Source organism: Schistocerca piceifrons, chromosome 3, assembly GCF_021461385.2.
Source record: "Schistocerca piceifrons isolate TAMUIC-IGC-003096 chromosome 3, iqSchPice1.1, whole genome shotgun sequence".
In the NCBI taxonomy this organism is placed as follows: domain Eukaryota; kingdom Metazoa; phylum Arthropoda; class Insecta; order Orthoptera; family Acrididae; genus Schistocerca; species Schistocerca piceifrons.
The window spans coordinates 717,606,051-717,623,181 of NC_060140.1; the positions used below are offsets into that span (position 1 = coordinate 717,606,051).

The window sequence follows — 17,131 nt, forward strand, 5'->3', positions numbered from 1 at the left end:
TGGTGATACAGGCTCATAATTCATTGCTGAACACAATGCAGTGCCATTCATCACCAGTCCATGCTACCTGGCCACAGGACCGAGCAACAGTTAGTGTTATGGTGTTAATGGCAGCCTGCATACAGGATGATAATTTCCTTGTCTGGATGCAGCTAGTCTCCGGCCAAGGGTGTGGGAGGATACAAAATGTTGCAAGTAGTCTGTTACTTGTTCTTGGATGGCAGATACAGATGTGAAGGTGTTACGATGTGCTTGGTTCACTGTACCGTGATCCTCCCTTGTCTTGGTCTCAGCCAGAACCTTGATGACAGATTTACCTGCCCTCATCATTAACGCACTCTTCTAGTCATTCTACCTGTCAAGGATAATTGTTAATTGTGTCATTTACTTATGAACTGATGTGTGTGTATGTATGATGTTACATTGACATTCATCCATGTCTGGTGGGTGCTTTACTTTTTTTGCCAGACAGTGTGTTTTATAAGAAAGAGTGCTGAATGTAATTTTGACATAAGTTTTATCACTGCTGTAATAAGTAAGCAAATGAGTGTCCTCTAGTGTCAGTTTCTCATTCCCCATTTTTTTCTACCTTCTTTTCAGGTGGCAAATAAAGTTAAGCACTTTTTCCGATGTTATGCAATCAATAGACACAAGATGACTGTACTCACACCAGCATGCCATGCAGAAAGTTACAGTCCAGATGACAACCGTTTTGACCATCGACCATTTTTATACAATGTTAACTGGTCATGGCAGTTCATTGCTATTGATGAGCAGGTGGGTAACTTTCATGTACCAAAATACAAATAGCATTTAGAGAAGGTAATTGCCAGAGACCAGATTATATGCATTTGCATATTTGGCTCCTTTTCACCGGTTATTGCCTATTTTAACTAAAAACTAGTGACGACGCATATTTTTGCTCTGTTTACAGAATTTAAAAATTTAGACTAGCTGTCTCTAGCTCACTCTAGTTTTGATGTCACACAGATTGACCACAACCTAGAACTCTGTGCAATCGCTAACAGATACCACGGCCTAGTGAAATCATTACAGAAGAGGAACAGGAACAGGCAGACAGAGTCAATGCTCCTGCACCCACGCCCCCAGTTAGTCCCCTCCGCTGTCATACTGTACGCGTCAGCAACTATTAAATTAAGCTATGCAAGCCTTTAGTCACACGTCCATTGTCCCAGTTTAGTTTTCTGTTTACCTGTACACAGTTGAATGTGTTTATGACGTGTAGTGTGCAACGTGTTGTGCGGCATGCCGCCCAAAAAAAAGAAATGTCATTTCATGGATAGCTGACCATCCTGGAACACCTTTACATATGACGGAATTGTTTTATATTGTCGAGTTTGCGAGAAAAGTGTTTCATGCAAAAACAAGTTTCAAATAGACCAGCCTGTCAAGATAAGTCCTCAAATCGCAGGAATGCAGAAGAAATGACCACCACAACACCTTCTGAAGACAGCAAGTTGCAGTTGCAGGGAATTGTCCTGAGGTAACCAAAAAAGGCAGTTTAACATGTATCTATGTACTGCAAGCAGTATTTCTCTTCACAAACATACAAACCATATCCTCAAGGCTTTCTGCACAAATATTGCTTAAATCAAAATACATCAGATGAATGGACATTGCGTTAAAATTACATACTGACAATTTACATAAATGTTCTGGAAGAAATACGCAATGAACTCGAGGACAGCATTATCTTGATTTCACTTGATGAAACTACAGACACTTGTGGTCATTACATTGCAAATTTAATTGTTGGTGCTTTAAAAGAAGAGCCTTCTCCTTCCTATTTAGCGACCTTGAAAGAACTTGAAAAAATAAATCATCCTACCATCACCAGATTTGTGAATGAGTGTATTAGAAAAATATTTCCAGAATCTTCTGCAGATCAAAGGGTGTTTGTGTTTATTTCAGATGCTGCTCCCTGTACAATCCAAGCAGGAAAAGCCCTCAGAGTATTTTATCCCAATTTGATTCATGTGACATGCTTTGCTCATGGAGTACGTTGCCTTGCTGAAGTACAGTCCAGTGTAAATAAATTGATTTCATCCACAGAGTAAGTTTCTAAAGGTTCCTGCTTGCATCAAGACCTACAAAGAAAAACTACCAAACCTGCCTTTATATCACGAACTAGTGGTAACTTGTTGGGGTACATGGATCGAAGTTGTGTTGTTTTACAATGAACATTTCGAGGCCATTAGAGCGGTAGTAAATGACTTGGATAGTGCAGGGGCTTTGGCAGTTTGCCATGCAAGGAAGCTTTTAATGATTCCAGTATTAAAAAAGACATTGATGTGATTAGCACTCATTTTTCCCTTATACGTGCAGGTATTAAAAAGCTTGAAACTCAAGGTTTGGCTTTGAATGAATCTATTCAGTTAATGAATAAAATTATTCTAGTGAGCTCCTCATTACTGGAGATATTCCCAAGAAAACTTGAAGAAAAGTTTGAAAACATATTAAACAATAACCCTGGCTTTTGAACCCTTGTGCCAAATTGGTAGTTCTATTAATGGGACGGGTGATCTTTTGCCAGAAACAATAAGTGCCAACATAGCACCCAAATTCAAATACTGCCCAGTTACCTCAGATGATGTAGAATCGTCCTTTCCTGCGAAAAAAAAAAAAAAAAAATGCTTGGATCAATACTTGGTTGTTTATGTTTACAATAGCAGAAAAATGTAATATAAGCTGTAAATGATGCTCTGGTCCAATAGTGTTAGTTAAAAGTTAATGCTGTTCAAAAAAATTCATGATTGTGTTTTGTTTTTTAAATAAAATATTAGAGTTTTTAAGCATGCCCCTGTGTGTGCGAAATACCTCAAAGTTGGTCCTGTACATATCAATTGTTTGACCCGCAGGGGGTCCACAACTCTTTTGTGGATACATGCATGGGACCCCGAGCTAGTGTGGCTCTTTCCTTTCCAGGCTGCATACCTTCCTTTTCCACATCCTTCCCCATCCCCCCTCCTCCCCCCCCCCCTCCAGCACGTCTTCCCTTCCCCTCCCCCCCCCCCCCCTCCCCCCTCCCTGGGAGAATGTTTCGTGCCTACATCCAGAGATGGATGCTTGTAACTGTAAGACAGTCTCTCTTCTTCGCTTTCTATGCTGGAAAGTATCTGTCCTTCCTTTGTCCTCCTCTTTTCCTTGCCTCTTCTCTTTACCCTCTTCTCTGATGCAGCGTTTGAGACATCTCTTCTTTCCTTTCCTTTTCTTTGCTCCTCCCATCCTCCCCCCGCCCCCCTCCCCCCCCCCCCTCTTCCTGTGCGTGTCTGAATGAAGGCCGACCCATGCGTAGCCGGTGACGGGGTAACGCGTAATTCCCTGCCCCGGGTAGAGAAGGAGGACACGTATGTACCCCCTGGTAACGGCTAGGCCCAGGGAGGGGTGATTACCCGAGCTGGTACCTTCCAAATGTGCCGATTGGTCCCTCCGTCCGTGACCTGAGATGTGAACAATCACCTAAGGAGAGAGTGCCCTCAGAGAGGGCCCCCACAAGGAAGGAGCATAACATCTGAGATGCCGGTAATCATGGGGAATACTTCCGCAATGTTTTCCTCTACATCTACAATGTCTGCTCACAAGCGAAAGTTAAATGAGTCTCAGCCATGGACAGTTCTTTCATCAGTGCCACAGTTCCTTGTTTCTCGGTCGGACGAAGGTCAAGACTTCTCCACAGTCAACCCTTTCATTATCCAGAAGGGTGTCGACGCAATTGCAGGCCCTGTAAAGTTTTATTCCTGATTACAAAATGGCACCTTGTTGTTAGAAAAAGTCAGTGCCCTCCAGGCATGAAAATTGCTGCGAACGTCACTGCTACACACTTTTCCTGTCCGGATGGAAGCGCACTGCACTTTAAATTCATCATGCGGGGTGGTTTATACACGCTCCCTCGACAGATTGTCCAACGAGGAAAATGAAAACTACCTGTCTGACCAGGGTGTAACGGCTGTTCATAGAGTCGTGAAAAGGGTTGACAAGGACTTGCTTCCAACTCATACTATCTTCTTCACATTTGACAGAGTTCAACTACCATCGAACATTGAAGTGGGCTGTGAGATAATTTCAGTTCGCCCTTACATCCCCAACACTACGCATTGCTATCGGTGTCAGTGGTTCAATCATACCAGCCAGTCATGTTCCAATCCGGCCAAATGCGATGTGTGGCAAGGATACCCATGAGGGTGCTTGCCCACCTCCATCCCCTCGTTGCATCAACTGTATGGGTGACCACACTGCTTCCTCTAGAGATTGCCCCATTTCCAATTTTCAAAGATGAACGGCTTATCCAGGAAATCAGAGTGAAGTAAAAGGTGTCTACATTTGCTGCTCATAAGTTATTCGCCAGTCAAAAGCCCACTGTGCCTCCGGCAGGTACATGTAGTACTGTCCTTGGATCTCCTTGGCCTACTAAGGAGGCAACCACGCAGACTTGTGATCTCACCTTTAGTGCCATGGTCGTCAGATCGGCCAGCGCAAAGATAGCCTGTTCAACCTCCCCACTATCACCTGCTTACTCTACGGCTCACCTATCATCAGCTTCTACCAAACCACGAGCCCCAGAATCAGACACCCTGACTGCCAAAAAGGAGCCTACTTGCGAAGATTTTTTACATACCTCAACAACACAACCATTGATTCCTCCCTCATCTCAACGTCCTGTTTCCAAGAAGGCTGATAAGAAACCAAGTTCCTCTCCTCCTCCGCCACGGCATGTCTCATCTACAGTGCTACCTGGCGGTAACCGCCCTTGGCCGTCTCCCGTGTCGCCAAGGTGCACTGCTGGCGGCCGATCTACTGGCTGATTGCTGGTGGCAGGAGCTGCCCCCGAACAACCTATGGATCAGGATCTTCTGCCTTTGGCCGGATGCCGTTCCACGCTGTCGGCTGCCAGCTCTCAGCAGTCATTGAGTTGAAAGCAACTGTGGTGAGATTCTTCCCTTTGCTGTCCACCCTATGTCAATGACCCATTGGAATATTTGCAGCATTAGAGCCAATCGGGATGAATTGTTGATCCTCTTACGATCCTACTCGCCAGTCATCTTCTGTCTTCAGGAAACAAAGCTGTGTCCCCATGATCGCTTTGTTTTCCCTCATTTTCAGTCAGTCCGGTTTGATCTCCACTCTTTTGATGGCACTCTAGCACATGGGGGACTTATGATTCTTCTCCATGATACTGTGCATTATCACGCAATCCCCTTAAACAGTTCATTCCAAGCTATTGCTGTCCGTCTTTCCCTTTCTGGATACACCTTCTCTCTTTGTACCATATACATTCCATCATCCACACCAATGGCAAGAGATAATCTCCTTGGTCAGCTCCCGCCCCCCCATTTGCGGGTTGGGGACTTCAATGCCCACCACCTGCTTTGGGGATCTCCGCGTCCTTGTCAGTGAGGTTCCCTATTGATTGACGTCTTCCACCAAATGGATCTTCTTTGCCTCAAAACTGGGGAACCTACATTTTTGTCTGCCTCCACGATGAATTTCTCTCATTTGGACCTTTTGGTCGGTACTGTTCAGCTAGCTCGGCACTTTGAATGGTTCACTCTTGCTGATACACACTCAAATGACCATTTTCCATGTTTCCTTAGATTGCAGCCACAACTGCCATCTATGCGCCTGAGATTCTGGAAGTTTGCCCATTCCGATTGGACACTTTTTTTCGTCTCCAGCGACATTCGATGACCGTCACTTTTTTTCGTCTCCAGCGACATTCGATGACCGTCACTTTCCTAACGTCGACGATCGGCGCACTCACGTTACAGAAGTTATTCTTACAGCCGCAGAATGTTCAATGCCTTGTACCTCCGATTTGCCCCGGTGCACCCCAGTTCCTTGGTGGAACGAGGCGTGCCGTGACGCGATACGTGAGCAGCGACGTGCTCTCCGCATTTTCTGCCACCATCCTACTTTGGCCAACTGTATCCGCTATAAGCAGTTACGTGTGCGATGCCGTCGCCTCATCTGCGATAGGAAGAAGGCAAGCTGGGACTTCTTTACTAGCTCTTTTAACACCTTCCTTCACTCCCTCCTCAGAAGTTTGGAGTCACATTCGACGGTTATCTGGTGCGCCTAGTTTCTCCCCGATCTCTGGGCTCACTGTCGCGCATGATACCTTAGTGGACCCCGTCACAATTTCTAACTCATTGGGTCAACACTTTGCTGAGATTTCAAGATCTTCAAATTGCCTGCCAACCTTTCTCCCAAAGAAACGTGCAGTGAAACTGCAACCTCTTGCTTTCTCCTTTCCCAATAGCGAAAGCTATAATACTGTTTTATTCATGTGGGAACTCCAACACACACTCTCTTCTTCTCACTCTTCCGCCCCAGGACCGGATGATGTGTCCAAATGTTGTTGCATTTATCATACCATAGTCTGCGTTACCTCCTTTGCCTTTAGTATCAAATTTGGATCTACAGTGCTTTTCCCTGAAGATGGCGGGAAGCTATCGTCATTCTTGTTCTGAAGCCTGGAAAGGACAAACGTCTCCCCTCTAGCTATTGCCCCATTTCTCTTAAGAGTCGTGTATGTAAGGTTTTGGAGCGTATGGTGAATTGCCGTTTAACCTGGTGGCTGGAGTCCCGAAGCCTTTTAACACCTGCCCAATGCGGTTTCCGAAAGCGTCGTTCTGCAGTTGACCACCTTGTTGCTCTTTCCATTTACATCATGAACAATTTTCCCAGGAAACGCCTAACGATAGCAATATGTTTTGATCTGGAGAGAGCATACGATACCTGTTGGAGGACAGGCATCCTGCGCACACTGTTCTCTTGGGGCTTTAGAGGTCGGCTGCCCCTTTTTATTCATGAATTTATGGCAGAGTGCTCATTTAAAGTGCGGGTGAACACTACTCTCTCCCGTACTTTCTCCCAAGAAAACGGGGTACCCCAGGGCTACATGCTAAGTGTAGTACTGTTTGCCATTGCCATAAATCCAATTATGGATTGTCTCCTTCCCGATGTCTTGGGCTCCCTCTTTGTGGATGATTTTGCGATCTATTACAGCCCTCAACGGACCAGCCTTCTTGAACAATGTCTTCAAGGTCGTCTCAATCGCCTCCTCTCTTGGAGCATCGAAACCGGCTTCCGGTTTTCTCCCAGTAAGACCATTTGTGTCAATTTTTGGTGTCGTACGGAGTTTCTTTCGCCTTCCCTACATCTAGGCCCTGTCGACCTTCCGTTTGTGGACCTCGCAAAATTTTTGGGACTTATGTTTGACATAAAACTGTGCTGATCCTCCCATGTTTCCTATCTTTCAGCTCGCTGCCTGCAATCCGTCAACGCCCTCCGTGTTCTGAATAGTACCTCGTGGGGGGCAGACCGAGTGGTCCTTCTCCGCCTATATCACGCCTTAGTGCGTTCGACATTGGACTATGGAAGCATAGTTTACTCCTCTGCTTGGCCGTCTATTCTTCGGCGTCTCGACTCTGTCCACCACCGTGCATTGCATTTAGCGTCTGGAGCTTTTTACACCAGCCCTGTGGACAACCATTATGCTGAGACTGCTTCCCTCCACTGTCCAATTGGCGAGCTGTCCTTCTGAGTCATTATGCTAGCCATTTGTCTTCTGTGTCTGCTAATCCGGCCCTTGACCTTTTTTTAAACGCCTCCTCGGATTTAGGACATGCAGGACGCCCTTCCTCTCTACTACCACCAGGAGTCCACTTCCATCACCTGCTACATTCCGTTTCCTTCCACTTTCCTAAAACTTTCTTGACAACTGGGGGTACATCACCACCTTGGCTCCGTCCCCAGACTGCCTGCTCCGTGACCTTTGTCAGCTTCCCAAGGGTGGTACCCCTTCTCTCGTTTATTGTCGGGCATTCGCTGCTCTATGCGCACAAATGAAGGATGCCACATTTATTTACACTGATGGCTCAAAAACATCATTTGGTGTTGGGAGTGCCTATATTGTTGGCTACACCCCTAATCGATTTCGGCTTCCCGACCAGTGTTCAGTTTTTACTGCGGAGCTTTATACTGTTCTCCAGGCTGTCCAATACATCCGTCGCCATCAGCAAATACAGTGTATTATATGCTCAGATTCGCTCAGCTGTCTCCTCAGTCTCCAAGGTCTCTACTCTGTCCATCCCATGGTCCACCGGATTGAGGACTGCCTCCACTTGCTCCACTTGGGGGGTGTGTCTGTGGCATTCCTGGATCCCAGGACACGTTGGTATTCGGGGAAATGAGGTGGCTGATATAGCGGCCAAGGCTGCAGTCTCTCTTCCTCAACCTGCTGTTCGCATGGGTCCCTTCGCCGATCTACAGAGTGTTTTTATGTCGTCGTGTTGCTCTTTCATGGCATGCACATTGGTCTACACTTCCCAATAATAAATTTTGGGACGTGAAAGCTCTTCCCTGTGCTTGGACCTCTTCCTCCCGAATTCATCGTGGGGAGGAGGTAATTTTAACTAGACTCTGTATAGAGCACTGTCATTTAGCCATCGACATCTTTTAAGTGGTGATCGTCCCCCACTTGTCCCCATTGCTCTCAACTGTGGATGGTGAGACACCTTTTACTTGACAACAGCAAAGAAGGAACAATTCTTGAAATATGGTATGTGTTCCCTTTTGCAAATTTTTAGAAAATAATCCCAGAAAGGCCCTCTTCCTAACCTCCACCAGAAAGTATTCAATAAATGATATCAGCGTTCTAAATATACTGATTTTTCGCTTGGCTCGTTCTGCTCTTGTAATTGATATACGCTGGTTCGACTTCGAGATTAAATACACGCAGTAACTACCATGTTTTTTTATTATTTGATTTTGAATATTTTGATGATTTTCATTCAGTTTTTAAAAGCATTTTTCATGCATAATTGCATGCTTATTTTAGAGTTTTTATGATGTATGTGATCTGGTCTCTAGTTAGGACAGTAGTGTGACCCAATTAATGACTTTGTGAATGCTTCACTGTATCCATCTACAGGAATGTTCTCTCATTCCAAATACAGAACTTTGACTAACATTCATTACTTTCTGTCACTTGACTGAGTCAGAATCCAAACTTTATTTAGAAGAATGAAATTTATTATGTGTTGAAATTGTATTATTTTAGTGATTACATTGATTATTTGATGTTGAATAAATATTATTATTATTATTATTATTATTATTATTATTAGTAGTAGTAGTAGTAGTAGTAGTAGTAGTAGTAGTGTCTTAGGCAGCCAAACTCCACTTTTCCATTGATGAGTGACAGGAAGTACACACTGAGATTGAGAGATTCATCACAAGGTTTATCATTTCATGGCACACAATCATTTCATAATATAGGTGGGTGGAGAGAAAGGGGTGTTGGGCTAGTAGGATAGAAGACCAGAAAGAAAACATGTTTGTGCAATAGTCCTGCCTTCACACAAAATTAATGCAGGGTGGTGCATGAAAAACTGGCCATGACTACAGACTGCTCGCCAATTATGCATGAATTGTACTTTTACAAGTAAATGGTCATTAGATGACCAATAGTGCTGAACAAAGGTTCTTACTTAAATAATATACTGCATTAGTAGACCCTTGAGTACTTTAGATTCAAGAAGTTGCTACAGTGGATCACGATGAATGTTGACAAACAATGATATGACAAGCTGTCTGTAAATCTCTTTTTCAGTAAGACTCTGCATTACAAAAACATGCTAAAGTAAGCCATGACAAGAATGTTCGGGCAATATACAGATTGTGTAATTTGCCTCCACCAAATATTAGCGTATGATGAGTTATCAAAAAACTATACATTTTAACTATACATTTATTCATTTCTTTGATTTTAGGCTGTATAATAGATGCAAAGAAGTGGATATTATGGGTATGTATCTAGGAAGGAACAGTGAACAACTGACATTGAATGGAAGTGGGATGTAATTTTTTTCATAGAAAAATTGTGTTGAAAACTACACAGATACATGTAATTTTCTATGAAAAAAGCAGTTACTACATCTCTGATTTTGCCATTTGCAGTATCAATTTACAAAGGAGCCTCAGATTCAGAAAGTAGTTTTGAATAATTCCTGCAGTCAGTGTTTTATTTATATTGCCCAAGTTGAATCTTGAGTGACAAGTCATAGTGTACGCATCTGTTTAAGGAGTTGGGTATTCTGACTATTTCTTTGCAGTATATCTATTCGCTCATGAAGTTTGTTGTAAATAATCCACTGCATTTCAAAAGTAACTATGAAGTACACAATTACAATACCAGAAGGAAAAATGGCATTCATTACCCCACATTAAGGTTGTCTTTAGCACAAAAAGGGGTGCACAGTGTTGAAACTAAAATTTTTGGGCACTTACATAGTGATATAAAATGCGTTAACAGACAGCAAAGTAAATTTAAAAAAAAGGAAAACTGAAAAAATTTCACCTTGACAACTCCTCTGATTCTGTAGAAAATTGCTATTATTATAATGTGTAAAAGATGGTGGGGTAGGAATTGCCAACTTGCATCTGTCTATTTAATAATAATAATAATAATAATAATAATAATAAAGCAAAACAACTTATAAATCTTCTGCATGTAGCCATATTTACAAATTAATTTGGGATGTCTATAAAATTCCTTGTACCACAATATTACGATGTCTTGTGCAATTGGTCTATCTAACAACTGTTTAACTGACTGTTATCACTGGTGTGCTCCAGAAATATACAGTATAGAGTGAAACCACTTGGGTTCCTCAGTGCCTGGTAGCAACCTGAATGTAAGACACCCATCACAGATAGCAGGATTAGGTGATAATGACTTGGTGCTTAAGGCAGCATGTAGTGGAGTTGACTGCAGCAGTCAAAGGTTTTGTGATGGTCTTGTTGAAAGGAACAAAAGCTATAATCAATGTGTGGTATGAAATTCTGTGTTTGTGCGTTGATGCTGAAAATGTGTTTAGCAGTAGACAATTTGTGAATTGGTCAAAAATAACCACCCATAGTATTGAGCAAAACCTCTTGTTCTCTCCACCTTCCTGTCTGCTGATCTACACTGTATCTTTGTACAAGTGCTTACAGAGGGGGGGGTAGCTTTCTTTCACCATATAAATAGGATTAAATCTCCAGTTTATTGAAAGTTTGTCAAAAGATGTTTGTTTTCACAGTCATCAGAATATAACAAAATTCAAGTTCCTACTGATAATAACATGAACTTTTCATTATTGCAATAGTCAGCTGAGAAAGTGAGTAGTTGCAAGACTTCCTCATCTCTAGGTTGTGGATGTGGCTCAGCCATTTTTTCCCAAATTCTTTCACTTGGTAGTACTACACCAGCAAGGTATGCATGAAAGCTTCTGTGTCTAGTTATTTGTCATATTAATCATAAGGAAGTGTGATTAACTCATTCAAAATCCATTGTTTGGCAGTTTTTTAGTATTGTTTGGTGGTCTAGGGCCATTGTTAAGTTGGATTAACTGCATAAGTAGATGGTATTCGAAGAATAGATGCACGATTTTACTGATTCAGTGTGAGAACATCACAGGAGACCTTAATAAAACCCACTGGAGGTTGCTGCAAGAGATCACAGTGCAGTTAGTCAGAACTTCCACAAACATATATCTTTGTGCACTTCAGACCTCGGAGGTATACTCAGAATCTGTGTTGCTGCTTACCATTTGAAATTATAAAAGAGAGGGGAGAAATTAATTCTGGTAACTCATGTGCTCTCCACTGCAAACCATACACTGTAAATGCTGGACAAGAGTTCTATCAGATTAATCCTATCTGTCTTGCAGTAATAGCTCAGTTGGTAAGAACAGTAAAAGGCAAGGCTCTGATTTAGTTAGTCTAACATACAGTTGTTTTTTATATTTGTAAATTTCATGTATCAAAAGAATCATAAAAATGTTTCAGCTCGTGACTCTGAAGGCCTCAACAGATGATTCTTGGGAGCACAGCAAGGGTAAACTGGTTTCAGATAGCACTTCAAGAACACTTACAGAAGAAGGTGCTAGTAAGGGAACATCTCCAAAGGTGTCCAACAGGTCAAGAGCCTCTGGGCTAAATAAAATGATGTCAGGTATGTTTATCAGCTGTTCATCTTTGCTGCAGTTGAACTAGAATACATTTGTTAACCTGAACTAAAAGGTGCCAATTTAATTTCAGTGTGACACAAGATGTACTCTAAATCTTGCTCATCCAGTGAATGCTAGTTTTAAGCTCTCTAAACAGCTAGAAAAACTTAATGTTGGACTTGTGTGACTGTAATTCATTCGGTATCCATTTGAATCTGACTACTGTATTAAATTTCGGTCTTCCTCTACTATGTTAATGTCAAAAGCACACTCAGATCCAAATCTGATGAGGTAACGTGCAGTGCTGAAAGTACATTTTTCATACACCAAGATCTAGCCAGAACAGAGTTCAGTCCTGGTCATTTCTGCTATTTATTTTGACATTGAATTTTCCAGAATATACAAACATTACGAACATAAGATATTTCAAGAACTTCCCAGAAATGATAAATACTTAATAACAGATAATTTCTGGTGGTTTTGCACACATCATGCCAGCCAGCTACGCTAACCCCTATACTATACTGCGTGCACTAGAGCTTGTGACATTGCTCCCTCTCCTGGAGATACAGCAACCTCCCATTTCAGAAGTTCTCATTGGAGCAGACTGCAGCACCCTGGATCTAGATCTTGTCAGTGGTCCTCTGTATGGCAGTACTGGTGGAATTCACTTGTTCTAGTTGTGCTGTTACGTCACCTTCACTATGAGTGTCAGAAGTAGCCCTTCCTGTCAAAGCTTCATAATTGTTGAGTGGGTCTTCAGTTTCCTTGAACCTCCCATTGTCGATCTGCGCCTCAGGACTGTAGTAGGGATGCATATAGAGGATGTCTCCACTTTTCTCTTCTTGATGAAGGGTCATAATCCTAGCCTTCATAATTGATGACAAAGGATACAGTGCAGCCCAAAGTAGTGCTTTAATAACTTTCTGCATAATCTCACTTTTTATATAGGTGTAAAAATCCTTACTACATCTCCTGGTCTGTTTCTTGATGTGATAATGCTCTTGGTCTCCCTCCTGCGTCCTTAAGCAAGCAGGCTGTCTCGCTTCTAAAGTCCTGGTGATAAGGTGTTTCACATTTCTTACAATTGGATAAATATGGTAATTGTCCTGTGGCCAAAAACAACATAAAAAGCAAAATGACATTGGTTTCTAATTTTTGTATAACTGGCACAAGAGGTGTTTGTTATGCTGTCCACCTTTTTTGCCACCAGGTTGAAATTGAGAAACCACAAGCATATTCCACAACATGCAGTATGTCTCGGAGTCATGTTCAAAATGTGTTGTGCAATTCAGCTGCATTCGTAATTGGAGCACTTATCTTTCAGATAACCCCACATACAGAAGTCACACTGGTTAAAACCAGGTGATGCAGACAGCTAGGCTGTTGGGAAATGACAGCTGATAATTATAACATTGCCATAGTGGCTCTGCAGCAGCCGCTTCACTGGCTGTGCATTGTGCAGAGGAGTGCCATCTAGAATAAAAATGATCCTACCCACACATTCACACTGTTGAAGAGTTGGAATGAAGTTGGTGTGCAAAAAGTCTCATAGTGTTTACCAGTGACTGTACAGATAACAGGATCTGCAGAACTCATCTCCTCAAAAAAATATGGCCATATGATAAACAATTCCAACAACACACACCTCACAGTCACTTCTGCTGAATGAAATGGTTCCAGTTACCATGCGTGTGGATGTTCCATTGCTCAGATTTGGCAATTGTGCGTATTGGCATGTCCTTGGAGATAAAAATGGGCTTTGTCTATCAACAGAATGTTCCATGGCCATCCATTGTCCATTTCCATGTGGGTAAGAAATTGCAGAGTGAATGCCCTGCTGGCGGGTCAGCAGGAAGCAACTCCTGAACATGGTGGTTTTGTATGGATAGCAGTGCAGAGTGTGCCGAAGGATTTTATGCACAGTGCTTGCAGGCATGTCCACTGTTCAGACAATTCCACATGCGCTGCATGTTTGCACACCACTGCTCAACCCCTCTTGCAATGCTGTGGCTACACCTTCAAGAGACATCAGATCAACTGCTTTCCTCCGTCTGCCACACTGCACTTCAAAAGAACCTATCTTTTTCGAATTTTCTAATTATTTTCTACAAACCTGTAGCAGACATTGGACAAGTGCCTTCTTTCATGCCCTGGAGGGTCCATAACTTCTGCTGGGATATTGGCACATCATCGTTCTTTTAAAAGAGCTTTACCAACAGCGCACGATGCTTCATGGAGCATGTGCCACACACTTGTTGGTGTTCATATTTTCTCTTTCTGCAGTGTTTTGAAACTGGAACTTCAATTATGGGCATACTGTACATGGAAAGAAATGGAAGTCATACATTATAGTTCTTTTTGCACATCTAAATTTGTCACCTTTTGCATCACACTTGTCAGTAGGCTTTGGTCATAAAAGTGTTAGAAAATTTCAATTTACCACTTTTTATTCCTTAACCCTATATAGCAAAGTGTTTGGACGACAAAGTAACCATAGTTCAGAAACATTGCGTAGTTGATTATTAACAGTAAAGTCAGTCTTATGGAACATCAACTTTCATAAATATTGAAACAGAAGGAGAAATAAATTAGATTCCATCTTAGCAAGGCACAGAAAGGAGTGAAGTAACGAGAAAACTTCACTAATCTGTTTCAACAGAATAAACATTTTCATCTGATTTTGGCTGTTCTCTATAAATATCCCTTGGAAGTTTTGTATCTGTTCTCAGCAATGATTATTTCCATTCAATCAATTTAACATTACTTGACCAATTCAGTTACATGTTTCAAGAGTGATTGAATGTAAATAGTTATTACTGTTAAAGTATAATAGCTGCTACCCCACATCCAAAAAATTGATAACATTAAAATGCATCTATTTTTCGGGTCATTTCGTCTGATGTACTTGTAAAGGAGATACAAAAAATGCAAAATATTTTGCACATACATGTATCAACTTGTTTTGTGCATGAACAGGGACTTAAATCCTTTCCACCTGTAACTAGTTCTAGACTAATATGTTTTCTGTATTTCCAGATTCTCACATTGGAGTTGTGGTGCCTAATTCACCTGTAATCAGTGTTGCCATGTCAGGAAATACATGTGCCAGTCGTATGTTCAGACCAATTGTCAACTCACCTTCTGATGTTGAACTGAAAGCAATTTGAATACTGATCAAATATATCAAAGTACAGCACATAAAACTCTACATGGCTAACAGTGTGATACACTATGTTTGCTCTCCTGGTGGGTCCAGTTGACTCCCATAGCTGAAGAATTTACATAAATCATAATTTAGTTGTAATGCAGAGTCATTATGATGATCATAACAGAATCATTGGGATACGTGTTCAACATACTTTCTGATAGCTATTAGCACAGTTAACTGTGATTCTGTAATGCAATGTGATAGCCCAGTAAATGCTCAAACCATTCCCTAATAATTTTATTGTTTCACTATACTGTGATTTTTTAAACAAAAGTCTTAGAGAAGTAGATGTTAGCCAGTATAAATGTTGCCAGTGTGATACATCATTGTTAATGTTTTGTGACCAAAGATGTAACTTCATATTTGTACATACATACATACATACATACATATCTGGATGAGAGTGGCTTTAAAAGCGACTGATGAATATTTTACTTACATCACAGTATAAGGTTGTCAGTATGTATCAGTAATAATAGCTGATATGCATTATAGAGAATTAGATATTTTCTATTGTACTGCATTTAAGAAACTGTATACTATTATTTTTCTAGTTCTGCTGTATTTTATGAATGTTATTTACACTCAAATTAAATTGAATTGATAATGATAAAATTTCCTCTCGTGAAATTCATTGATTCGTTTCCTCTTTTAGATTCATTTTCCTTGCAGTTGTTTCTTGAAAGTGTCATTTAAATCATGGGAGAAAAAAATTTTGTTGCCATGAGGCAAAATAAATGCACTGCCTATTAAACTATATTTTACACAAGAGAAGATACAGCTGCTGAGAAGTTTTGGGTGGTGTAAATTGCACTATTATAATAATAATCAGAAATGTCCACAGGGATCATTGAAAAGTGATGTGAATATTCAGTGTTTAGTGAAATTGTATTAATTGACTACATAATTGATCTCATTTTAATACTATATTAAAACTTAAGTTAGCTATAGCAAATTACAAATGTAATTTGACAGAAAAGAAGCTTGTATACTGTACAGAATGGAACCAGAAGATGCTGCTTTAATTTTGTAGACAATTGTGACTTTATCAGCAGGCAAAATTCGTATTCCTCAAAATACTTTTAAGGAGCAGTTTGGTGTTGGAATAGATTTATTTTTGTTATTAGTGCCAATATTTCCAGAATAGCAGTAATTAAAAACATTTTCCTAGTGTGATTGATGAACAGTAAATATACTGGGTGTATATGACCCGGGACAACCGAGAGATCTGGGAAAAATCTGGGAATTTTTTAGAATTCCGGGAATTTTTCATCGTTTTAGTTTTCAGTTAAATTTAGGCAACTTTGACTGGTAAGAACCAATACTCAAATAAAGGATATTACAGTATCTCACTACTGCAGACTAATACAGCAATAAAACATTAACAAGAGAAAAAAATGAAAATAAAACTTAAGTTGCAAAGGAAATGTGCCATATACAACAAAAAAACACAGTGCTCATACACGTGTCTGCCAACAACAAAATGTGTCAAAGGCTTTAGAAAGATGAAGCAGTGCTTAATAACAACAAATTGCCTCCGATGAACGTGACGTCACATCTGTTTACATAGATTCATTTTAGCAGTTGCGAGCGAGCTCATGCGCATGCGCGCAGTTGAGTCACATATAAGCAGTACCTCCTGCTTCTGGCTACAGAAGTGCGGCAGTTAGCTGCATAAGCAATAGAAGCAAGCAGCCAGATGCTACCTGGACTGGTGCACCTAAGATTCAGATTCACGCATGTGCAACAGGCCTGGATCTAGGGGGCGGGGGCAAACCGAGGTATCTGCCCCGGATGGCAATTTCAGGGAGGGGGGGCCAAAGTACTACTCTTGAGGAAAGAAACCTTGTTTCATAAAGCACCTAGCATCATTGGTCTATCGATTATTCATATGGTTTTGAATCAC

The 17,131-nt window shown here is 41.3% G+C and overlaps 1 protein-coding gene across 1 annotated transcript in view; it reads left to right on the top strand.

The window, feature by feature from the left end:
- LOC124789074 (glutamine-dependent NAD(+) synthetase) overlaps positions 1-15,761 on the top strand; it is a 196,639-nt gene extending 180,878 nt beyond the window's left edge. Inside the window, exons 14-16 of the mRNA XM_047256365.1 lie at positions 601-777; positions 11,854-12,019; positions 15,054-15,761. Coding sequence (XP_047112321.1) covers positions 601-777; positions 11,854-12,019; positions 15,054-15,184 — 474 coding nt within the window. The 3' untranslated portion in view covers positions 15,185-15,761. The remainder of the gene's footprint in view (positions 1-600; positions 778-11,853; positions 12,020-15,053) is intronic.
- Positions 15,762-17,131: the final 1,370 nt, after the last annotated feature.